At 40.6% G+C, this 25,808-nt stretch overlaps 2 protein-coding genes across 7 annotated transcripts in view; one reads left to right on the top strand and one right to left on the bottom strand.

Moving 5' to 3' along the window:
* Positions 1-25,808, top strand: part of GREB1L (GREB1 like retinoic acid receptor coactivator) — a 224,638-nt gene that overhangs the window by 185,853 nt on the left and 12,977 nt on the right. For all 6 annotated transcript variants that reach the window (XM_039844894.1, XM_039844875.1, XM_039844890.1 and 3 more), the window contains 9 exons: positions 3,895-4,075; positions 5,803-5,995; positions 11,124-11,257; positions 14,225-14,564; positions 18,982-19,097; positions 19,785-20,029; positions 22,333-22,925; positions 23,139-23,241; positions 25,467-25,622. In XM_039844894.1, coding sequence (XP_039700828.1) covers positions 3,895-4,075; positions 5,803-5,995; positions 11,124-11,257; positions 14,225-14,564; positions 18,982-19,097; positions 19,785-20,029; positions 22,333-22,925; positions 23,139-23,241; positions 25,467-25,622 — 2,061 coding nt within the window. The remainder of the gene's footprint in view (positions 1-3,894; positions 4,076-5,802; positions 5,996-11,123; positions 11,258-14,224; positions 14,565-18,981; positions 19,098-19,784; positions 20,030-22,332; positions 22,926-23,138; positions 23,242-25,466; positions 25,623-25,808) is intronic.
* The window catches only part of ESCO1 (establishment of sister chromatid cohesion N-acetyltransferase 1), an 80,992-nt gene continuing 69,746 nt past the window's right edge, over positions 14,563-25,808 (bottom strand). Inside the window, exon 13 of the mRNA XM_039844915.1 lies at positions 14,563-14,891. Within this exon, the coding sequence (XP_039700849.1) occupies positions 14,881-14,891 (11 nt within the window). The 3' untranslated portion in view covers positions 14,563-14,880. The remainder of the gene's footprint in view (positions 14,892-25,808) is intronic.

The following is a 25,808-nucleotide window of genomic DNA, read 5'->3' as shown; positions in this document are numbered from 1 at the left end:
AAACAAACAAAAACTAGACACCATCAAAATCAAAAACATTTATGCTTCAAAGGACACTGAAAAGTGAAAATGAAAAGAAAACTCACAAAATAGGAGTAATTATTTGCAAATCATGTATCTGATAAGGGATTTGTATCTATAATATTTGAATATATATTTTAACTCAATCATAAAAAGACAAGTAGCCTAATTTAGATAGGGGTGAAGGCTCTGAGTAGGCATTTATCCAAAGAAGACATGGAGATGGCCAATGAACGCATAAAAAGATGCTCAACATCAGTAGCCAGTTGGAGAAACAAAAATCAAAATCACAATGAGATACTCCTTCATACCCACTAGGATGGCTACAATCAAAAAGACAGACAATAACAAGTGTTGTTGAATATGTGAAGAAATTAGAATCTTATATATTGCTGATAGGAATGTAAATGGCATAGCCACTTTAGAAAATAATCTTGTAGTTTCTCAAATGGATAAACATAGTTACCATATAATCCATCAATTCCACTCCTAGATATAAAATGAGAGAAATGTAAACATACACACAAAAAAGAACTGTACACAAATTTTATAGCAGCATTATTCATAATAGCCAAAATGTGGAAACAATCCAAATGTCCATCAACTGATAAACAAAATGTGGTATAGCCATACAGTGGAATATTATACAGCAATAAAAAGAAATGAAATATTGATGCATGCTACAACCTGGCTGAAACTTGAAAATATTACTCCAAGTGAAAGAAGCTAGTCACAAAATTGCATATTGTTATGGTTTCATTTATATTAAATTTTCAGAATAAGCAAATCTATGGAGAAAGAAAGTAGATTGGTGATTGCCTAGGGTTGGGGACTAAGAGGGTAATTGAGGGGTGTTGGTTAAAGGATATGGGGTTTCATTTATAAGTCATGAAAATGTTCTAAAATTGTATGATTGTTGTACAACTCTGTGAATATGCTAAAAGCTATCAAATTGTACATTATAAATGGGTGAATTATATGTGAACTACATCTCGATAAAGATATTTGAAAATAGTAGAGTTTATGTACACTCTTCATCAGCTTCTCTTAAGGTTAACAATTTATATAACCATAGTAAATTACCAAAACAGGAAGTCACTCCTGGAACAATACTATCAACTAAAGACCTCACCAGTCTTTCCCTTAATGTCATTTTTCTGTTCCAGCATCCAATCCGAGATCACACATTGCATTCAGTTGTGTTCTCTTATAAGATTTATTCCTATATATTTAATATGTTTTTATTTTATAATAAACATCTTTAAAAATACATTTCTAACTGCTGCTGGTGTGTAGAAATGCAACTAAGTTTTTGAAATGCAACTAATTTTTATAAATTTTGAATTCATCAACTTAACTAAATTTTTATTTTATTTATCTATGGATAATTTTGTTTTCTACATAGACATATTATTACTAATAAAAGATTGTTTCTTTACAGTTGTAAGTGAAAAAAATCAGGTTATACAATTACAGAATATGAGCTAGTTAGCACAATATGCATAGAAAAAAACACAAGAAAGAATACACAAAAGTGTTTGCAGTGGCTTATTTTCAGTTAAAGAATTACAGATAATTTTTTTTCTTTTTAAATATATCTCTGTACTTTCCAGTTTTTCCAAAATAGGTATCTATCACTTTAATAACCAAGAAAGAAACAAAACTTAAAAATAATAGCAAGTCTAAAACAAATTTTAAAAGTTAAGATCATCTACTAAAAATGCCCAGATAGAAATAAAACATTCAATTACTTCTGATGTGCCTGTTCCCACCCCAAATTGAGCACTACAGAGCCAGCTGGCTTTATAGTTATAGACTAATATACCATGTTATATCTAAGAGAACGACCTTTTGTCTTTCCGTTAGATCATGAATGAAACTGACCTATCAAAGGTCTTGATTTCACTTATTTTGAAATGTAGGCAATTCTTAATTTTCCACAAGATAATTTTCCTGTTTATGAATTACTTATGGTCTTTACATATTAGGATGCCCTTAACTCACACTGCTTATTTCCTAAGGATAAACTTAGGAAATACAGATTAATTTTCAACTGGTTCTACTCTCCCCATTTTACAGATAAAGACACAGAAATCCCCAGAGATTAAGTAGGTCCTCTCTCTATGCCTCTACTCACCTCCTCTACCCCATAGTACATTGCCTCCCGTTGTGACACCTGTCAGAATTACCCATCTCTTCCATCATAAACTCCGTGAGATTTAAAGTCTTTGTCATGCTCTCCTCTGTATTCCCAGGCCTTACCCAATACCTGAAATGGTACCTGATGCATAGTAGATGCTCAATAAATTAATATTGAATGTCGAATGAGTTTTATAAGAAACCCAATTTCAAAAAAAATTAGAATACATGCCAAATTAAATGTATGATTGATTGTTTTTGGAAATACTGACCATATTTCAGTGGAAAATGAAAACAATCTGAGAAAAGTCTCCTAATGAAAAATATATGAAAGCAAAATTAGCTACTGTTCACCTTGCTTATATAATGAATTTTTTGTATGGTAAAACATTTTCCTTTTTTAAAAATACCATTTAGAACTATTTGTATTATAGCATCTAGATGTTAATTGCACATGGTTGTTAATTGAGCCAGTTTTACATTAAAGCTAGATAAATAAAACTAAGTCACCATAATTCATTCAAGTCTGTTTTATTTATGCATTATTTTTAAATAATGTTTTATTTTTTTAATTTATTTTCTTTTTTTTTTTTCACACAGTTGGGGCTGGTAGGTGTGACTGGTACTGGCTTCTAAATAGATATCCGTCAGCCCTTGAAATCCAGGCTGGTCCTCAAAGACCATATCTAATCCCCAAATCAATCTTTTGGTTTCTTCTGTTGGTAGGGCCGTGGGCTTCACAAGACTTTCATCTTGGAGGGCTTACCCCTACCCCTGTGAAGCTAAGTGCCTTGGGAGGCTGAAGATTGGTTCTGTGCTCTTATTTTCTTTGTTTTTTCTCCCAGCTTTATTGAAATATAATTGACAAGTAACATTGTATAAGTTTAAGGTGTACAATGTGATGATTTGATACACATATATTTTGTGATATATTTAACACATACCTTACATAATTATCATTTTGTCTCTTCATTTTAAAGGAGGATTTGATGTTTTAATTAATTATCCCAACAGCAGTTTCATATGCTTAGAACTATGTTTTATATTTAGCAGTACTTTTATTATAGACAGAATTAATAATGTAGTACTAAAGTTTCACAATTTCTAACATTGTGAGACTATATTAATCTTATATAATTTAGTTCATTTTATTAATTTGGTACATAATTCAGCATTCATTGAGGACTTCCCATACTATGGATATTGTTCAGAATGTCACTGTTTAAAAATGAATAAAATACTAACTAAAAAAGATCATAATATAGTTGTTTTCTCTTTGGACATCACATTTTATTTTCCTTTTTCTTATCTATGTTTTATTGTAAATTTGGGATATGGAATGCTTACATGATTGTATTAACTTGGCCAAGACCTGTAGCCCAGATTTTCACTTTTCTGAGTGGTTCGTAATAGCTGTTAGTAGCAGCACCTCATATATAAATAGAATTTAATTAGAAGACTCATACACTCAACTGCTGCCACTTAAGGTACCCGATCATTCCTTGTTGTCATTTGTGGGAGGTGGGGTGGGGTGTTCTAAAGAAAAAGCAATCTTATATTTCCTCCTCAAATTGTGGTAGGGAACATGTAAAAAACAAAAATATCTAAAATATCTGCTCTGTAAACTTCTCTATATGATTAGTACCCAGTTTATCAGTTGTGTGATGAACTGAACTTATTTTATGTCATTTATATATGTATGTAAAAATATAAACTCTTTTTTCTTTTTGGTAGGTGTCCTTGTAGACTTGGGTCTGGAGGAAAATGGAACAGCTTATCAGAGAGCAGAGAAATATGTTGTTCGTCTAGACAATGAGATTCAAACCAAGTTTGAAGTTTTCATGAGAAGAGTGAAACAGAACCCGTACACACTGTTTGTGCTAGTTCATGACAACTGCCATGTGGAACTAACGAGGTGATTGCTTCAGAGTGAGCAAATACAATATTTCTTCTACAGTAGCAGTGGTTATGTAATAAATTATTTAAAAGGTGATGATTTGAAAACCCAGGAACCCTAGCATTTGGCATCTTCTTATTGATGACTTATTATCTTTCCCTTTCCTTGCTCTTTCACCTTTTCTTACCACTTTAATGTTGATTTTAACAACTGTGAGTGAATTTACAAATTCCTGTTAAAAATACTGTCTTGAGAGCCCTATGGAACTTAGCTGCTTCAGAGCAAAGGAAGCAACAAGGAGGTGGAGGCTAATGAGCTCCCAGATGGCCGTGTGCTTTCCGTTCTACCACCGTCCGTCCTCCCCAGTTCTCTTCCATTTTTCTTTTTTCCTTCTTTTCTTTTCCTTCCTCTCCTGCTTTTTCTCTTTTTCTTTGCCTTTCTCTTCCTCTTACCTGTAACCACATTAGAGATGCCATTTTAATGATCTGAGAGCAGATCTGAAACCTTCACAATTTACCAGTTTAAACAAGAGGATATCTCTTAGTGGTCTTATTAAGGAAAGAAGGGAAAGTGTGGCACAGTGGAGCCAGTTTTGCTCCCATCTCAAATTATAGGAGTGATCTGGTGGAGGTGTCTTTGCTACTACGGGTTAATAAGGCAAATTGTTTTCCAAGGCGGGCAGGAATAGTCCTCAGATACTACATGTTATCAAGCATTTATAGATTTTTTTTTTTCTTCAGGACTTCTTGAGGTTAGGAATCTGGAAGTGTTTTGGTCTGTGGTAGAAAGGTCAGAATTGCAAAAGTGCTTATTCAGAAGCCAGAATGTGTTTGGTACTCCACAGTCTCAAATCTAGAGTCAAGTCTTTCATAACTTGTTAGATTTAGTAGAGAGAGCATAGGTAAGAGCAAGAGAAAAGAAAGGAAAGATGGAAAGAGAGAGAGAGAAAGAGAGAAGAGGGAAGGTGGGAGAGAGGGAGAAAGAAAAGAATGGAAGAAAAGGAGGGAGGGAAGGAAGAAGGAAAGAGGAAAGAAATTTTGCCTACATCCTGTTCAGTTACTGTTTGTGTCCTATGTGCAGAAATAGCTCACTGACCTTGTACACCTAGTCTTTGAAAGTTTGAGGTAATAGCTCTGGGGATTATGTGTTGCATCTCTCTGTATTTAATTTTGTTTGAAGGCTGCATGGCAACGTGCTACATCCAAATTGAACACACCTGAAAATGATTCAGAGACATGACAATGTTGGTCATGGGAAGGTGGGTAGGAGGAGCCCTCCCCACAGTCTAGCAGCCTCAAGAAAGGAAGGAGGGTGCTGTTAACACAGCGGGGATCCCTGCAGTTTTGAGGCCTGTCTGGGAGGCGGGGGTTATATATCAATGCACAGGTGGTAAACATTGTGTTTTGATGGAGAAGCCCCTTCACTCAGGTGAGCTTTCAAATTAAAATGATCCATCTCAACTGAGGATTTAGATATCCTTGGCTTAGATAATTGAATTTATACTTTGACATATCTATCAGGTGCAAACTGAAAAAAGGAAAAAAAAAATTCCTGAAATCTGTCTGAAAGGTGTACGAAATTTTGTAATTTGGGCTTTTCCAAATCAAATGTTTGCTTCTATTCCTGCTCCCACTTAAAAAGAACTGGAAAGCTAAGAGCTCAAACATTGCATCCATTTTTATGTCTGCTTCTGAGTCTAATCAATTAAATCAAGAGGCTTTAATATGACTTCAATATCTTTACAGTGTCATTTCGAGCTCTTTGTCACATGGTGAACCTAGTCATGGATTGGCTGATAGAGTCATTAATTGCAGAGAAGTTCTGGAAGCTTTCAACCTCCTGGTGCTCCAGGTTAGCTCCTTCCCGTATACGCTACAGACCCAGCAGTCCCGAATCAGCTCCAGCAATGAGGTTCACTGGATACACCTGGACAGTATGGTGAGTCTCTGGTACACAGTCATGTTCTTAGTTCTCCAGGGAGAATCTTGTAATAAAATATGGCAAAGTAGAGCACAAGAATTCAAAAATCTGACATAACGCTTTATCTTCTAAAAGTTCCAGATAATTACAATTATCATAAGACTAAAAACTAGACAATAGTGTCCTATGTAAATTTGATTAGGTGGTTGTTTAGGTTATCATGCAGATACAAAATTATCCATTCTATATAGTTTGCTCCCTCAAAATGTGTTGTTATCTGACATTATCATCATTATCCTACATTATCTTTGTGCCTTTAACTGATTAATTTCAATCTGAGACCTGGAAATTTTATTTTCTTCTTAGATGGCTTCTCTGTCATATCTTAGTCTTACTGATCGGTAGCACTGTTAATTACTCTCATGGTTCCCCAGAAACTGGATTTTTCCTTTTAATCATTTCTCATAGATTTCTAGTTGAAACAGAGGATAATGGTATTGTGACGTTACTCAATAATAGCATTTAATGTGTTGAGAATTGTCATCGCAACATTGTACATATCCAGTGCTTTATACTTTTTGGCTCCAATACCTAATACCTGAAAAATATTTTCTATCACCTATAAACTGTATGCTAAATATACTCTCAAAGAAAAGAAATGAGTTTCATAAAAAAATAAATAAATAAAGATTAACCATTAAGCAATGGATCATTCTTTTAAAATATTGAACATACTGGATATTTTTAAATATACATGTTTAAGTAAAAGATGCCAGAAATGTAAATGTCTTATATCAGACAAAGAAAAATACTGTATCTCTGTGTGGTGATGGATGTTAGCTAGACTTATTGTGGTGATCATTTCACAGTACATAAATATTGAATCATTATGTTGTATACCTGAAACTAATATAATATGTCAATTATATCTCAATTTAAAAAAGAAACATCAAGTTGTATACCTTAAATATGTACAATCTTTATTTGTCAAAAAAAAAACCTTATAAAACAGAAACAGAGTAAGACAATTTCAAAACACCAAAATGCTCTGGGGGTTGAAAGGAGGAAGAAGTCCTATGCATTTGAAAGCACCAGGAAAGGCCACATGGAGGAGAGGACACTGATGACGGGCCTTGGAGCAGAGGAAGGATGGAGCACACATGGTGGAGCAGCCGCTCCTTGGCAGCAGAGCCACAAGGAGGAGGAAGCATGAGCATTTTTCAGAGAATACTGTCTGGAATGAAAAGAAACCTGGAAATAGATATATGGAGACTTTGAGTGCCAGGCTGGCAAAGTTTACACTTATTACACGGGCATTAGCAATTTTTTATCAAAGGCATAATATTACTAGAAATGTCAGAATATACATAATTACTTTTTATATTAACAATGTAAATGTACAGCTCAGTGAATTTTTGCAAACTGAACGCACCCGGGGGACCAGCACCGAGATGAAGAAATAGATGAAGAAATATTCATCCAGTGTATATATAGATTACACTGGACGGCTCCACCACAACTCATTTATTTATCCTATTTATTTATTTCAAATAATGCTGCTATAAACATGCTAGTACATGCCTTTTAGTAGACACTTGTATGCATTTCTATTGAGTATATACCTGGGAGTGAAATTGCTGGGTCATAGGGTATAAATATGTTCAGTTTTAGGAAATACTCAGAGGCTGCATCTTAAGGCAGTTCATTAACGATAGAGGCTAAGTCAGCATGATTAGAAATGGAGAGATCAGAGTCATTTGGCTTTTCTGATAATTCGGGTTCAAATTAACGAATACTTGAATCAGAATAGTAATCCTGATAATAAAAAAGGATGGAAGAATTGGTAACTTTTCTAGGATTTGTTTTTGGGGGAAGAGGCAAGAGTCAGAAATATCTTTGAGGTGATGCCGTCAGTTGGAAAGATGTCAGGAGGAAAACTGATCGTGGAGGGCAGACAAGATGGATTTTAAATGAGGTGAGACTGAAGTGAGTGCAAATGGCAAATACAAAGTTGGAGTTTGGATTGGGCTTTACAATGAGGATAGGGAATATTTTTTCAAAAACGGTGATCACTGAAGCAGCTTGTATAGATAAAATCATAGAAGAAAATAATGAAGAAAACTACGAAGAGGGCAGAGGTCAAGGACTGACACATAAAGGCCGCTGGATTGGCCTCGGAAGTCTTTAGTGATCTTCCAGGGAACAGTGTCCATACAGCAGAGGGTTTGGTTGGAGGAAAAGCAGAGACAGCAGTGAAAGGACAGAGAAAGCTGCAGCATGGGGTCACTGCGTGGACAGCACTTTGCGAGGTGGGAGATTTTTTAAGAAACATTTTCCCCAAAGACATAAGGATTCAATGAATCATATGATTTATGATTTGTGACACTTGGGAGTGTACGTTTCTTTATTTTTACATTTTTTAAATTTTATTAAGTTTATTGAGGTGGCATTGGTTAATGAAATTATATAGGTTTCAAGTGTACAATTTCATAATACACCATCTGTATTTTGCATTGTGTATTCACCGCCCAAAGTCAAGTCTCCTTCCATCACCATATATTTGATCCCCTTTACTGTCTTCTACCCACCACGCACTTTCCCTCTGGTAACCACCATACTGTTGCCTGTGTCTCAGTTTTTTGTTTGTTTGCTTGTCTTGTTTGTTCTTTTGTTACTTTCAGTTTTATGTACCATATGTGAGTGAAATAATATGGTTCTCGACTTTTTCCATCTGACTTACTTTGCCTCATATGATTGTATGTTTTCTTAGCATATCATGCAGAGTTTTATGACTCACTTTAAAGTATGGTCCTTTTAACTTCTGTGGCAGCTTTTGTAATGCTTACAAACTGTAGTTACAATTTAATATAAACATAACAATTGGTGAAACTATTCATTTCCAGTTCTTAGTTTTAGTAGCTCTGGTCCTTAAAACCCCTGCTGGAGCAGGCTTGGAGTAGGATTTTATATTTTCCCAAAGAAACAAGACTGAGGATGAGAAGGAATGTGAAGATCAAGTTCATATGAAATAAAGCTTTTACACTAACTCTGTGTCCATTCCTAATAAGAAGGGACACTCAATGGATGACCTTTTTCATCCTAAATTACTTATTTGACACAACTGTGCAAAACACAGAGAAAAACTCAGAGGGAAACAAGCAAACAAACAATAGATGTCACTCCATAAGCTCTAAGTCTCCAGGATTTATAAGAACATATTCTGGTTTGTATTTATAAGAACATAAATAAAGCATATTTACTTTCAAATAAGACCCTGTTCCAACGAGCAGGATTCCTAGTTTGGGGATCTCAAAGAATTAAAAGCTACCAATTAAATAGTGCTTTATTTTTATCTTATGGACCTTATAGATCACTCAATTGGTCATCCCTTTGGATGAGTTACTAAAAAGCTCAGAAACCAATTTGTAGCTCACTTCCAACAAAACATACGGAAACTTCTGTATCCATTTTTGAGAGAACTAACTTTATTCCTGGCTCAATCTTATTTCTCTTGCCCTTGCTTTTTCTTCCTCTGATCACCTAATTTATATTTATTGTATACATTTTAAGTTTCTGTATTACCTTTGTGAAATGAGTTGGGAAGTGTTTAAAGAACAATATCAACATATAACAAATAAATAAAAGTGAAACTAAAATGCACAGACAACATGACAGGAAGAAGAAATGACTGAAAAAGTAATATACAAAAGAGGAAAGAAAACTATATTTTAAAAAACCACCAGATACATGAACTCAAAAAGCTTATTGAATATAGTGGGGCTACTTGGTTTAAGGACAAGCATGTTGTCAGACATCTCAGGATCCTCTGAGAGAATCTTTATGTCACATCCCAAAATACTTATTTGTTTTTTTTCATAGTAATGACTGAGTCATCAAGAGGGGGATAGATTAAATACTGTGCATTGTGTTTAAGAAGATGGAAAAATATATATATTTCACTTTTAAAATAAATTTTGTTTGTAAAAGGATAAGCTTTTATGAATGATCATCATTAAATTATGTCAGAAAAGTTTTCTATGATAGAGGAATTTTTTAGTTTGTCGATCTCCAGAGTCTTGTAGATAGTATATGTATCAGAATAGAGAGAGCAGCTTCGAGAGGGGAAAAATCTGACCTTGTGACCGTAGCAGTCTAAACAATGCTATTCCTCTGAAAATGTCTGAACAAAAGAAAGAGAAAACAAACCATCTCTATAGTTATCTGCCTTAAGAAAGCATGTCAACATTCCACTTATAACATGTTAAGTTTATTTGAACTGAAAAGAAAGTTATGCCTCAGAGATGATTATAGAGTTGGCATCAGGTTATATAATGAAACACATACATACGTACATACATACATATGTATGTGTGTGTGTGTGTGTATGTAGTATGTATCTCACATCTTTATCCATTCATCCATTGATGGACACTTAGGTTTATTTCCATATCTCGGCTATTGTGAATAATGCTGTAGTGAAGATGGAAATTCAGATAACTCTTCAATATCCTGTTTTCTTTTCTTTTGAATATATATCCAGAAGTGGAATTGCTGGATCATATAGTAGTTACATTTTTAATATCTTGAGGTATGTCCGTACTAGTTTCCATAGTGGCTGCATTTACATTCCCACCAAAAATGCACAAGAGTTCCCTTTTCTCCACACCCATGCCAACACTTATCTCTTGTCTTTTTGATAATAGACATTATAACAAGTATGAAGTGATAGCTCATTGTGGTTTTGATTTGCATTTCCCTGATTAGTGATGTTGAACATCTTTTCATGTACCTGTTGGCCATCTATATATCTTCTTTAGAAAAATTTCAGTTCCTCTGCCCATTTTTAATTGGATTATTTGGGATTTTTGCTATTGAGTTGCGTGAGTTCTTTAAATATTTTAGATATTAATTTCTTACCAGATAATAGTGTTTGCAAATATTTTTTCCCATTCCATAGGTTGCCTTTTCACTTTGTTAACGGTTTCCTTTGCTGTGCAGAAGCTTTTTAGTTTGCTGTAGTCCCACATGTTTATTCACAATTGTTTTAACCTTCAGGAAATAACCTATTACAGTGGGGTTTCACCCCTAGAAAACAAGACACAATGTACCCTGTCCTTACTGGGTTGTGCTCTGTATTTTGAATCAGGAGGACATGAGCTGCGAGGAGAAGCTGTACTTCGGCTTGAATGAGTACAGTAAGTCTCTACAGTGGGGGATCACAAGCCCACTTCTGAGATGTGATGAAACTTTTGAAAAAATGGTGAACACACTCTTGGAGAGGTAAATAAAAACCTTCGACCTTTTCTTTAGCTGTACTTGCATATCTAAAATAGCCAAAAGTCTTTTGTGTCAGTGTCACGGGAGTTTGCTGGAGCCTGGGCTGTGCAGTTGAAATGTGAAGGCAGAATAAAAATAGCCTTTCCTAAGATGACCTTTTACTCATACGGGTTTTCTATGATCATCTAACACCAACAAAGGAAACTAGTGACTAAAAGTAGGACTTAGAACCACCTTCCATGTCCTGAATCATCTCCCAAGTATGCTTCATTGCTACCACCTGGAGATTACACAGGCAGGGATTTGCCTTTTAAAGACCATTTTTCTGAAGTCTGGCCTCCCCTCCCGTTCACCCCTATTTTTATATTTTCCCCTTTTTGCCCCTCTGTCCACAAACAAGTACCCTTAGATGGCCTGGTAAAAACTAAGCTTTACTATGACAGATTTGGGGCGTAGACTGGTGAAAATTAAGGAACAATCAAATCATTTAAGTGAGTTCAGTTCCTAGTGCCCTTTCTCCAGTCCTTGGTCTTAGCAGTTAAGAATCATGACTCTCCTCTCTCCTCTGCCTTCTTTTTATCCCCCAGTTCCAGGTCAAACTCTGGAAGAGGAAAGGGTTTTCCTATTTTTAACTCTCTGATGTTGAAATCATGGACTCTAAGAGTAAGCAGAAGCATTAAAATTTGCCTAACTTAATAGAGGTCCCTGCCTCAATATTGTCTGATCATCATCCAGTGATGTGGATATGTGGGCTCTATTTGATGAGGTACATTCTAAGTCTTAGTAGTTCTAGTTCTTAAAACTGGTTCCAATTAATCACAAGCCATCATGTAACAACCTTTAATTTTACTAAGAAAAAAAGAAATAAAAATGAGAACAGGTGAATGCATCCTATCTGGCAAGTTATAATAGTACATCAGGAAAAGGAGCAGGCTTGGAGTAGAATTTTATATTTTCCAGCTAATGGATATGAGAAGATTTAACTAACACTGTGACATCAATCCTTTCACAGCACCCGTGATCCAAGATTACAAAAACCAGCCCATGAGTCTCCCCTTTAAGCATTTCCTACCCACCCATTCTATTTGCCAGTTTAGAATGTATCTTCCAGTAACATCACTCAGCTTCACAACTGGTATTTTAACAGATGATCCCATCAACTTCTATTACAATTTTGGTAATACAAAACTACAATTACAGTTTAATGCAAACAACAGATTGGGAAGACTATTCACTTTCAGAGTGTAAAATCTAAATGCTTATTTATCGAAGTTACCATTTGTTGTAACTTTGGCTTTTCTACATGGCCTAGCAAAAACGTTAAGCTTTAAACATGGATCATCTGTGCTTATTTCCTCCAACTCAGTCACCCTAGGCTAATGATAGCTATGATATATATATTTTTTGAATGTTTGAAGGGAGTGGCCCAGGACTAATTAAACTGAAAGATTCCTTCGCTTCCCCCAATCTACTAAATCCTTGCAATATAAGAAGAGTTTGTCAGAGACCTGAATGAAATCTAGACCCAGCTCTGTCTCTGACCAGTTGGATGATCTTGGGCAAGTAAGTGAATTTCTCTCAGCCTCTTAACTCATTCTCCTTCTCTGAGAAGGTGGAGTGGTCAGAACCCAGGGCGTCTCTGATCCTTTCCAACTCTACAGTATTTCAAAAGCACACCATTCATTTGACGACCCTAGTTGGTATTTGACCCAGGGCTTTTCTGTGCAAGGCCAGTGAACCACTTGTTTTACTTTAAATAGAATTATAAAGTGGAGCAAAGGTGAAATTCCTAATTGGCCTACCAAACTGCTAGGTGGCTGCATATGTGCTACCAGCTGGCAACCAGAAAAAAAGCTCCAAGACTCATCCTTGTTTTGCGAGCATGTACTTTCTTGACCAGCACCTCTTCATGCCTGCAAGGGGATCCTCTTTGCCCGTTTATACTCATTTTATCAACAGGCCTGCCTTTCTGAGGAATAACACATAAATGAGAGATTTATTTTTTGCCTGTCCTGTAATTGTGGAAATTAACAATTTGAACAAAGTGATCCTCTTACCTGGTGGTCCAGGCAGGGGGCGGGGGTAGTGACGTACAAACAGGCGTTTGAATGAAGCCAGGACATCCCAGCTCCTTGCCAGGCTCTCTTTACTGAGCTGGACTCTGGTGATAGGAGGCCACACCACTAGAGGGTGCTATTTCTCCAGTCAGCTCCAAGTTTTCTGCGGTACCAAGGCACATTTTATGGAAAGATAGAGTTACTGCTGTGGGGTTAATTTCAAATTAGTAATAATAATTACTTTTTATGTCTGATACTCTACAGATATGATATTAAAATCTCAGTTTCCTTTACTGTAATCTTAAGTAACAGAAAAATAAGCAGACAACACCACCAACACCACCATTCTAACCCAATGCCACCAGCAATAAGTTAGAATCCAGGGGTGATTCATTATGATAATTAACCTGACTAGACCCGTGCTTCTCAAAGCTTACTGTGCATACAGATCACCTGGGGATCTGGTCTTCCACGTTTTCCAACTGCAGGCGCAAAAATGAGATGTCCCAAATTGATCCCATGTTTACTGATCTTGTTTGGGATGCATCCAGCCCATGAGGATTCTGACTGATTCGGTACATCTGTGGTGAGAGATTTGGCATCTTTGACAAAGGTGCGGCTGTTGGATGATGCTGCTGGTCCACAGACCACAATCAGAGAAGCTGGAGTCACTAGACCAACCATCCCTAAGCTTCTTTAACTTGCTTGCCTGTCCTAACAGGTTCTCACTCAAAGGTGTTGTAGCTCAACTTTTCCCTCTAGTGATATGGGCTCCAAGGTCATTCCAGAGCTCAAGCCCAGCGCTGATCACTAATCTCTTCCCACAGTGCTTGGTCTGTGTTCTTCCCACGCAGACCTTACTGTCCCAGCTGTTCCCGCAGCCCACCTGCCAGCTCCCTGTGTTCTGTTGAAGGTACCCCAGGCTGCACAGCATGGTCGTCCGCTGCTACCTCCTCATCCAGCAGTACTCAGAGGCTCTGATGGCTCTCACCACCATGGCATCCCTCCGAGACCACAGCACACCAGAAACACTCAGCATCATGGATGACCTCATCAGCTCCCCAGGAAAAACCAAAAGTGGAAGGGGACACATGCTCGTTATCAGGGTGCCCTCTGTGCAGCTGGCGATGTTAGCCAAGGAGCGGCTACAAGAGGTGCGCGACAAACTGGGGCTGCAGTACCGCTTTGAGATCATCCTTGGGACCCCTGCCTCCGAAGTCAGCGTTGCAACTCACTTTGTGGCGCGATTAAAGGTTAGCAGTGGACAGACGTTTCTCCTTCAAAATACCATTTCTGTTTTCTAGGAATTCCATATAGGCGGCTCAGAGGCCTGAGTTTAATAGGGTTTTGCACATGTATCAGTCTGATCTTCATGACAACGTTAAGGCTAAACTAAGGAACATGTTCATTTTCCTAATTGGAACCAGTTTACGAAGAGTCTGTCAAGCTTCCCTTTTTAGCATGTGCATGCAGTTGGTCTTCCACACTCTCCAACCGCAGGTGCAAAAATTAGATGTCCCAGTTTGATCCCGTGTTTATTGATCTTGTTCAAGATGCATCTAGCCATGGTCATCTGTTTTCTGAGAAAAAAAAAAAAAAGGTAAGTTTTTCTCTCAGACCTCTGTGGGATCTTTAAGCACCGTCAATTCACTAATTCTTTTCTGTCCATCCAGCCTGGCAGCTCATGTCTAGAGTCGGTAAAGTATTTTGGTTTATCTTCAGTACTCATGTAGAACTCTCCCCTGCCCTCTTGCATGTGGATTCTTCGACAGTTTGTTGTTTCTCTGAACTTGCTTTGACCCTCAGCCCCACAGCTTGGGCTGGACTGAGGCTTTCGAAGCATCCTGCACAGGGACTTAGTGCATGAGCAAGCCCGCTGCCCCTCTGCATGGCCAGGAGCTGACTGTTTTTCCTAAACTCCTCCTGTTAGGCATGCGGAGAAGAGGAGAATTCATAAATCAACTAACCTAACTCTCTACTTTATGCCCTGCTCAGGTTTTTCTTGATACTTTTACAATTCGGTGTGTCCTAGCCATTAAAAAGCATTTAATAAAATACTTGCATTCGTATAAGTACAGCACAGAGCTAGGTGCTGTATGTCTGAGTTAGACCAACATGGTATCTATACCCTACACACTAAATACTAAAAACTAAATCATGTTAAGAAAAATCTAGTTTGGCACAAATTTTATGAAAAGAATCACATAGTCTTGGGGGATGTGCATTTTCACCCTGGACTGCAGTTTCTCATCTGCAAAATGAGAGAGTTGGACTGTTTGATCTCTAAGGGATCTAATTTTGGGATTATTATTTAGTGTTCATAAAGCATTTTGCAAATGTAAACCTTTTTATTCTTTTAGCCAAACTAAGCTGAATAATCCGAAATACAAAATATCATGGATTAGCTTGATAAGCAACAAAAACAAATAAATCTAAAAATAGAAATTCCTATGTTTAGTGGAAGCTCTACCATTTATATTTCACATATAAATATGATGCTCACCATTTTAAATTATAGTCGTGGACCACATTACAGCGGAATTGCTAGGATGACTAACAAATAAGAGTCCTGAAATTCTTCTTAATGGTGTAATTCATTGAGACGTGAGTCTTGAGACTATTTGAATAACACTAATGATGATCTGAAAGGCAAGTCATCAGTGCTGCTCTGTCAAGTCTCCCACACCTGTTGCAGGAAGATGGTTTAAAAGGATATACAGCTGCAGTGTCTTCTCTGGGTTGCCACTGACACTGATCAAATGTAGCTACTTATAGTCTTAGGTCATTTGTTCAGACTCTTTAAAAGTGCCAGTTACTAAGTCAGTATAAATCGAGGGGTCCTAATAGTTTGCCCCTATGGGCTGTAGTTTAAAAACCACACTCCAGACCTGAGGCTCTGAACCCAGTGGCCAGCACATCAGAATCACCTGCAGGGCTTTTGGAGGGTGATCGTCCTGCTGTTCTGAGAGCTGCATACACAGAGGGGTCTCAAGTAATTACTTCTCAAAGCCGTTACAGCTCAATCTGTATGAATAGCTGTCAAGCGCTAACCACACAAAAGAGATTTCCATATTTTCAAGACCGCTGGATCACATTAATCTCGCCTATTAAAACTCTGTGTGGAAGTGAAAATATGAAATCCATTGAAATGTTCATATTCTAAGCAAGACAGCCACTTGCCAGGTAGCCTCTGCCCCATCTGTTTATTTCTGAGTTACCTACCTCTACTGTTATTGGGATGACATGTCTGTGCCTTTTATCTCTAGTTTTGGATAGAATCCAGTGCCTCTCCATCTATTAGGTGGCCTTATTTTTGTGCTTCCCTCTAATTACCCTGTTATGTGTTGTGGTTAACCTAAAAGTGATGACAAGCACTTTGAAGGATACAAGATTTAAACCTAAATAAATCAGCCCCTCCAGAAGGCCTATGAAGCTTCCATTAGATTTCCTTGGCCTTGAGCCCCATGTTTTCCCTGAATTGGTGCTCACCCAGTCTTTCCTGTTGTCTTGAATGTCTCTGCAGTGACATCATCATGGGGGCATCGTCTAAGAACTGTAGCCATCATTCATCAGAAGTAGCTATGTGACAGAGAAGCATCTTATAATGGTTTAGCTAGCTCTGGTCAAGAGTAAAAGTGAGATTTGTTCAATGATCTTTTGAAAATAAATCTTTTTAGTAAAACATAATGTGTTATCCCATCATTGTAAACCCACCTCATTTTTCTTGGTGGAATCACAGACTATGGATGGTTTCTGGGAGATGAAATGTATTCAGGGAGAACACCAGTGTCAGGGTTATCGTGAGTCCAACATGAAGACTCTAAGTAAAATGATCCCTACTTCCATAATTTGCTTTAAATCAGGTAATGTTATGGTTCCCTTTGACATGAAAATGTATGGAAAACTGAATTTTATAGAGCCTAATATTTAAAAACTTTCTGATCGATTTTCTAAGTTGTGAACGGTTATATAGATCCATTGATTTTCCCTTGGTATGAAAAAGTGATAAAAGATTGGGCAACAGGGCTATGGTTCTTCCAGTTTATAAATTATATACAATTTGAATAATTTGGATATATCTATTTCTAAAGACTCATGTTTGTAGACATCAAATTATTAATCAAACCCTATTATATTATTTCTTGCCTATTAGATTTCTTTTTATCCCATGTTCTGTTTAGCAAAGGAAGTACCAGTTTTTTTTTAAATAAAAATGCAGGCGTTATTTAACACCTCACTTCTTAGTTCTTGTTCCCTAAAGCATTATCAGAAATATCAGTTCATGTCTTATAATGCCTTTTGCTAGAAAGCTGATATAAAGCATAGTTAGATGCTATAAACGTTATAAAAAAAAAAAAGAAAAGAAACCACCTTGTCTACTTCAGAGATGACCTATTTTTTTAATTTTTATTTTTCAATTCGAGTTGGCATTCAGTATTCTTTTATATTAGTTTCAGGTGTACAGCATAGTGCTTAAACATTTATATAATTTACGAAGCGATCCCCCTGATTAGTCTAGTACCCACTTGGCACTGTACATGGTTATTGCAATATTATTGACTATATTCCCTCTGCTGTACTTTACATCCCTGTGACTATTTTGTAACTACCAATTTGTACTTCTTAATCTCTTCACCTTTTTTACCCACCCCCTAGCCCCCTCCCATCTGGCAGTCACCAGTTTGTTCTCTGTATCTGTGAATCTTGTTTTCATTTTGTTCATTTATTTTGTTCTTTAGATTCCACATATAAGTGAAATCATATGGTATTTGTCTTTGTCTGACTTATTTCACTTAGCATAATATCCTATAGGTCCATCGATGTCATTGCAAATGGTAAGATTTCACTTTTGGTTTTTTGTGGCGGAGGGACGGTCTATTTTTCCTGCTCTAAAATAGAAAAATCTATAAGATCTTTCCACTTTTGAACATCTTTCAAGTTAGCGAGAGTTTTCCATTGCATCGATATATTCAGGTTTTCAAGATTTATGTCTGCTTATCAGAGATAAATGTGTGCGTATATGTATAGATGTGTTAATATGTTTGAGAAGTTGATGCTCAATAGATCCTTTGTGAAATCATGAGCCAACTGCAGATTTGGTTATATTTTTAGCCTTGTTTGGGGACCTAAGCCTATTATTACTTGTTAGTTATTTTGAAGGTCGATGAAGGAAGAGAGGGGGAAAATAACCATCAAGTCTGACTAACTTTATTTTCTTGGTGAAAATGTCTGTTTTCTTGGAGTTTTGTTGAGATTCTTTCACTAGTCATTCAAACGGAAACTGTCTTTTTCAGTTAGTCCTAAGGGTCTGTCCATTACATGAAGAACATATTTAAGAGCCTTGAGTCGGGTTGTTTAACCAGGATTTCCTTAAAGTTTGCATCACTAGTAGGATATTTCACACCGTGTGTTTCTTTGGCCTGAGTGGCTAATGCATGATATCTGTACCAAGATCTCCTGTTTTACCCTACTGAGATAAAACTAAAGGCTTCTAGAGTGCTTGTGTGCGCTTTTTCATAGCAACTAAAATACACACACACACATGCACATATACACTGACCGGAAGTCATTTGGAAGCCCAAATGTATATAAAACATGGACCTAGAAATCTTTCAAAAGGTGGAGACTTATATAAGATTTTAATTTTATTATGCGGGTCCCTTTCCACAGACCTGGAGAGGAAATGAACCAGAAGAGTGGATCCCTCGGACTTACCAGGATTTAGAAGGTCTGCCTTGTATTGTGATACTAACTGGCAGAGACCCCCTTGGAGAAACTTTTCCCAGGTACAGTGTGCATAATTAGTTCTCCTTTTTCATTAGTCACCCTGCTGAGCTGAGAGTTAAAACTCAGCTGATGCGTAACCATCTCATTCCTTTGGCAAACAGGAAAAGAATTGGGGTTTTTTTCCAGATACATAAGAAATATAGCCTTTTGTGATTCCTTCTTTGACTTTCCAGAAATCACCAGCAATTTGCGGGATGGAGCCTAGCCAGAGCTGAGAAGCGTGTCTATATTATAGCAGGGCAGCCAGAGAGAAATAGCATCTGCCTGAAACCAGGATTTCTTTTTTTTTTTTTAGATGAAGTTCCTTAATCTGCTGTTCTCAGCCCCCTCAAGGATCTAGGGCCTGGAGATTGGGAGGCAACAACAATAGCATTAATCGAATGCTTATTTTGTTTCAGGCATTGCCGTCCGTAAATGCCTTACATATGTCATGCCATTCATTCCTTACAATAACTGTATGAGCCATGAGCCAGGCACTGTAATTCTATTTATGACTTAGAGAAAATGAAGTGACTAGTGTGAGGTCATAATAGCTAGGAGGTGACAGAGCTGAGGTTTAATTCAAGGATTACGTGGCACTGAAACCCATGATTTTAACTGCTGTGATGCATCCAGCTATTCAGGCATACACCTACACTGCACGCAAAGCCCGATGGACTCACCAAAACATCACTACTTTTGTGCAGGTCTTTGAAGTACTGTGACCTCCGGTTAATTGATTCAAGTTATTTAACTCGCACGGCCTTGGAGCAGGAGGTGGGTCTGGCGTGCTGCTATGTCTCGAAAGAGGTTATTCGGGGGTCCACTGTTGCCCTGGACCTTAGTGGGAAGGAGCAGGAGAGAGCCACCGTGAGTGAGAATGACTCCGATGAGCTGCTGATTGACCTAGAGAGGCCCCAGAGCAACAGCAGTGCCATCACTGGAACCTCGGGTCAGTATTTTCTTTTCTCCTTCAAGGGTTGAGGGATGGGATGAGGAGGCGGGTAGGCATGTGGAAGGCAGAAGTATCTACTGACACCCCTCCAGGCTTGCAGAAGAGCCTTTGGTGCCTTAGGCATCCTGTCCAGACCTCATTTCCCTGGGAGAGATACTCGGGAAGCATGACTGTTGAACAGCCACAAAATACTTCTCTGATAATAGGATAAATGTAGTAAATAATTTTTATCAACTTTAGCCCGTACTATTTCCCCTAGTCTTTCCCACCGTAGGCATCTCATGGATATGATGTGTCTGATATTGGCACAAAAGCCCTCTTTTCCCTTCCAGTTCCTGAAGCTATAAGTTTGTGCTAACTGGCTTAGTACCTGGCACAAAGTGTTTGCTTATTTGTTTGAAGGAATGAATGAATGAATGCATAATTTTTCTAAGGACTTAATGGCAAGTGTTTGTATTCTGACGGCTACTCGGGGGCCACTGGTTGACGAGCTACCATGCCGCCTGCCAGCCCCTCTCCTGCAGCAAGACCGTATGGCCTAGGACAGTGCTCCGCATGAATTTTCTTCTGATAAATTATATTACTGCAAATGCAGCTCTGTTTCACTTTTTCTATGAAAGTAATAGTTTAATGTAGAAAATGTGGAGAACGTAACGAAGCATAGAGTTTAGAAGAGAAAAGCCACTACCAGAGGCAACCGCCATTAATGTTCCTTCTCTCCCACGTTTCCCGTCTGTCACTGTGACACATACACAAACACACACACCATTTCACATCCCAAAGCAGGTCTCCGTTCATTCTCTCAGCCGCTGTTAGAGGGTTCCCTGTGGGAACAGAAGAGGCCATTCCTTCTCTGCAGGGTTTTCTGTCTTTTGATGGTGGGCCTCCGCCTGGAAGGGCACGAGGACGGGGCTGCTGGGTAGGCCCAGCTCTCCCCCTCAGCCGGGGATCCAGGCTGTACCTCCCTCCGCCGCTCCACTGCAGGCTCCCCAGTTTTCTTTCTGAGACCAGTTCAAAATAAAGGCAAGAGGTTTGGAGGAGAGGAAAGGGTAACAGAAAGGAGGGGGATGTCACATCTAGAAGCTTTGGGATCCCAGCATCAGTGAGGGGAGGCAAGGGTCAAGACTTTATCTTCCTTCCTGTGGCTCTTTGATCTGACTCCCTCCTCTCCCTGGCTGCTAAAACTGTCCCACAGGGCTCACATATTCCTGGCCTTGCTCTGAGTAAGTCACACAGAGGAAATGGTTTGCCTTCCGCTGTTTAGAGATTCCCCCAGCTTCTAGGACAGCCTGGAGTGTGTGCTGTGCTCACACCACCGAGTACACCCCCGCCTCAACTTGGGCTGACCGAGGGTCCTCAGAGAGGCTCACGCTCAGTGCATAGGCACATGGACTGAAGGTCAGAGCTGTGAGGGGACAGGCAACTGACTCCAGTTACTGACTGGTCATCTAGACTCTCCTATGCCTGGAATTTGACCTACATGCCTGAGAAGCTCCCACCTGAGCCCAGAGAGGGCCTTCAGTCCTGAATGTAATGAGCTTTGGGTTTGTCCTCAAACCAAAGAGTGGCTGCCCTAGTAGGAGGAAAAAACCCATTTGCAGTGAATTGGCCAAATGTGTAGGGAACTCTGGGTGAGAGCAACACCTCATTGGGAGGATGCCTTCCATACTCCTTCATGTAGAGACAACCCCCCACTGGTTTGGGTGTCCATGGAAGTGGCTACAGCTTGGGGACCTTCTCCACAGCCGGGAGTGTAAGGCCCTCAGACTTCAGAAGGTGGTGAGTGCCACTTGAGCAGGACTTGAATGTGGAGGCTGCAGTGGTCTGGGTTCTGGAATGAATCAGCATATCCAAATGAGATAACTAAGAGTTTAATAACACTACTTACAAAGATGTAGTGTGCTTAACCCCAGGGTGCCCTGACCACGACTGGGCCTGAAGAAGCCAGGGGAGGGAGCAGTCGCTGGGACCCAGAGAAGCCGGCATAACATGTGCCACACCAGCCTGCCCTGGTGACCATGCAGGGCGGGAGCCAGGGAATAAACACATGGTTTCCTGCTAGTATCTCCCACTGGCCAGCCCCACCCAGAACCAGGGTGGCGGCATGGGGAGACCCATGGAGGCGGGGGGTGGGCAGAGGGAAGATTTCTAGCGGAGTTTCAGTAGCTGGCATACGCAGGCATGTCCCAGCTTGTTTCCTGGCCCCTCCCTCCTTCCTAAAGGTGCCGGGAGCCTAGGGAGCACACCCAGGCATCGGTAACAGGGTAGGTACAGGGTGGGCTCTGTCTGTCCTCTTTCAGGCTCCATCATGGAGAACGGGGTGAGTTCCTCCAGCACGGTGGAGAGGTCCCAGAAGCAGCCCCTGGCCCCCAGCTCCCAGAGCCCAGCCCATAGCATGGAGCTGCAGGAAGGGGTCTCCCTAGGCACAGCAGGAGCTGGGGAGACTCTGAAGCAGGAGTGCGATTCCCTGGGCCCTCAGATGGCGAGCAGCACCACCTCCAAGCCTTCCTCATCCTCTTCATCCTCATCCTCCTCCTCCTCCGGCCCGCGGGACCTCCAGTGGCCGGGTCAGCCTATCCAAGGTTGCAGAGGCCTGCATGCCACCCTGCCCCCAGTAGTGATCCTATCGAAAGCGGCCTACAGTCTCCTGGGCTCCCAGAGGGGAGGCAAGCTGCCACCCTCCTCATCTCTGCTGCCCCACGCCGACGTGGCCTGGGTGAGCTCCCTGCGGCCACTCCTGCGTAAGGACATGAGCAGCGAGGAGCAGTCCCTCTACTACAGGCAGTGGACCTCGGCTCGGCAGCACCACGCGGACTACAGCAACCAGCTGGACCCCAACTCGGGCGCCTGGGCCTGCCACCCGCGGCGGCTGCTGCTGACGGGTCCCCCCCAGGTAGGACAGGGGCCAGGCTGCGACCTAGGCCGGGGTCCCCAAGATGGAGACCAGCCAGGGAAGCTCGTGCAGTGAGGTGGGGTGGATGTGACCCAGAGCAACGAGGCCCCTCAGGCCTCTCAAAGCAGGAGATGAGGCAGAGCCCACATGTGAAATCTCTTTTCCGCCCCCTCTTGCCCTCCGCTCCCTCCCAACTTAAAATGTTCCCACCAGGTGGGAAAGACTGGCTCCTATCTGCAGTTCCTCAGAATCCTCTTCCGCATGCTCATCAGACTCCTGGAGGTGGACGTGTACGACGAGGGAGAGATCCACACGGGTGAGTTCAGGTCCGGGGCAGAGCGGAGCGCAAGAAAGGAACCAGTAACGCCAGATCCAGAGCTCGCTTTGCCTCCTGGGGTGTCCGCCACACCTCACGCGCAGGGTTCCTGTGAGGTTAAAGGTAATGTGCCAGCTTATGGGTGTAAGTAGACCGGCACCCCCGTCCCCGCCCCGCCCAGCTCCCTGAGCTCGGGAGTGCAGTCTGCCCCTCCTCTGGGCCTACCCCTCAGCGTGATTGGCCAATTGTGTTCCCCGGCCAGAGGGTCCGGGGCATGTTTTATATTCTGGATACTGCGCCTTTGCTGGTGACTCAAAGTATACCTTCTGTGTTAACCACAGGCTCTGAGCATAGGTGTGTGGATTACTCTCATGAAGTGAAAACTGCAGAACGGACCCTTCACGTTTGCAGTGAGATGCAGGGGCCACTGCCTGACAAGGCTGTGGGGGTCTGGTTTTCAGTAAGATCATCTCCAGCCCTCCTCTTCGCATGTGTCCCTTTCCCGACGCTTCCCCACAGCTGTCACCTGTGGGACAGTTCCAGTCTGCAGGTTGTCCAGCAGAGCCAGAAAATGGACATGAGCAGAGATCAGCCAGTATGAGCTCTATAGTTAAGGACAGTATGGCCTCAAAGTTCACTTCACATCTAAGAACAGTTGTCTGCTGGAAGGGAACTGAGGGGGCAGTAGAATTTCCAATCGGGTAGAAGTTCTTTTCAAGCCACTCGAAGATGAGTCCAGAAAAAAAGGAAAAGGCCTTGGCATCTTCTATCAGATTAGCCTTGAAGATCTCACCTCACTTGCTTTTCCTAAATAGTTGACCTGTAACAAGCCCAATGAACTCGTTTAGTCCAGAGCAAGGCTAGGTAACATTAGCCATATTTAATCATTGATTATCACTTTTGGCCCAATTTCCACTCCTTACCAGTTCACATGCATGATTCTAGACACACTCACACTCACACTCATTTCTGTCTTCCCATCCACATCTCCTTGTTTGTGTCTCCAGCTGAGCCGCACCAGGCCCACCATAGAGCTCCTGGTTGACCTCCAAACACCCTTGGCTGCCTGAAGGGGGCTGAGACCAAGAGGGCAAAGGCCGAGCCAAGCAGACAAGGAGTGCAGGACTCTCCATCCCACAAGGCCCCTCAGCACCACAGAGAGCAGTACTTTTAATTTTCTCCTCAGATCCTGTTACAGTCCCTTGGGCCTTAATGTGTGCCATGAACTGTTAGAAGTCTACACGGCTGGGAACAGGCGAGCCTGGCCTTTATAGTGAGAAGTGCTGTTGGTTTGGCTTTATTCCTTCTCCCTCATTTTAGTGCTATAAATGCAATGGAGCTCTGGAGAAGCAAACTTCAGCTTAGGATATAAAAATAAACAGTAGTGTGTTAAAAAGATAATAGCTGTACTTCTAGTCTTTAAGCTATTTTTGAAAGTTTCTTTAAACTGTTTTTGAAAGTTCCTTTTTCTGAAAGTTGCCAAGCTTTTGATTTTATAAATTTTGTTGTTAATAACAATAAATATCATCTGTTGTATACCCACCCTGTGCCTACCACTGTCTGAACACTTTAAACACACCATCTGGAATCTTTACAGCCATGAGGGAACCCTGAGAGTCAAGGATGGTGCCTGCAGGTGTGAGCAGTAAGGGGGAGAACCTGAGTTCAAACCCAGGGCTGCTGGTTCTCAGCCTTGACTGCATATCAGAACTGCACTGAGGAGCTTTGAATACCCCATAGGTGCCTGGTAATAAAGGAGATGGGGGGTGTAGCCTAAGCATAGAGATTTTTACAGGCTCCCCCATGATTCCAATATGCAGCAGACATTGGGAATCTTGATCAATGCATCCCTAAAATCTCTTAGACTGTCAATGTCTGAAAACCCCACAACTAAAACTCTAAGATGGAACTTAGGTCAGCCAAAATTAAACAAGCTTTTAAGGCAATTTAGGGAGATCGAGAGAGAGACTAATTGACCTCTTAGATATGGGAGTTTGGGGACTAGTGTGTGTAGAGGCTAATGCTGGGGGCCCGTAAGGGCAAGCAACCCACAGTATGGGTCTGAAGGGACAATTCCGGTTCCATTCACCTGGGGACATAGGAGCTCATTTTCCAGAAATGCCTTCGCCTACCCACCTCAGCTTTATGTTGCATAAAACCTCCTGTCCCTGACACTTAGGAGGCTGGTCCATCTGTCTGCTCCGCACACTTTCTTCTTGTCCTAGATCACAGTGAAAACAGCGAAGTGAGCCAGTCAGAGGGAGAGCCCTGGCCCGACATCGAGAGCTTCAGTAAAATGCCCTTTGACATCAGTGTGCATGATCCCAAGTACAGTCTGATGAGCCTGGTGTATACTGAGAAGCTGGCAGGGGTCAAACAAGGTTAGTGCAAGTGGACCCAGGCTTATCTCCTCTGAAGGTCAAGGGGAACCTAAATCGGGGCAGGAGGCCTGGGACAGTTTGAACTTTCAGAGTGGCTTAAGTAATTCTCCTCTCTGCTTTTTCTTACATACATATCACCGTTTAATTTTCAAACCTGCCTCCCGGGGCATAAATTATAGAATCCTT

Source organism: Pteropus medius, unplaced genomic scaffold (genome assembly GCF_902729225.1).
Source record: "Pteropus medius unplaced genomic scaffold, Ma_sr-lr_union100, whole genome shotgun sequence".
Lineage (NCBI taxonomy): Eukaryota > Metazoa > Chordata > Mammalia > Chiroptera > Pteropodidae > Pteropus > Pteropus medius.
The sequence above is the reverse complement of the archived record's forward strand: the minus strand, read 5'-3'. Positions and strand labels throughout refer to the sequence as shown.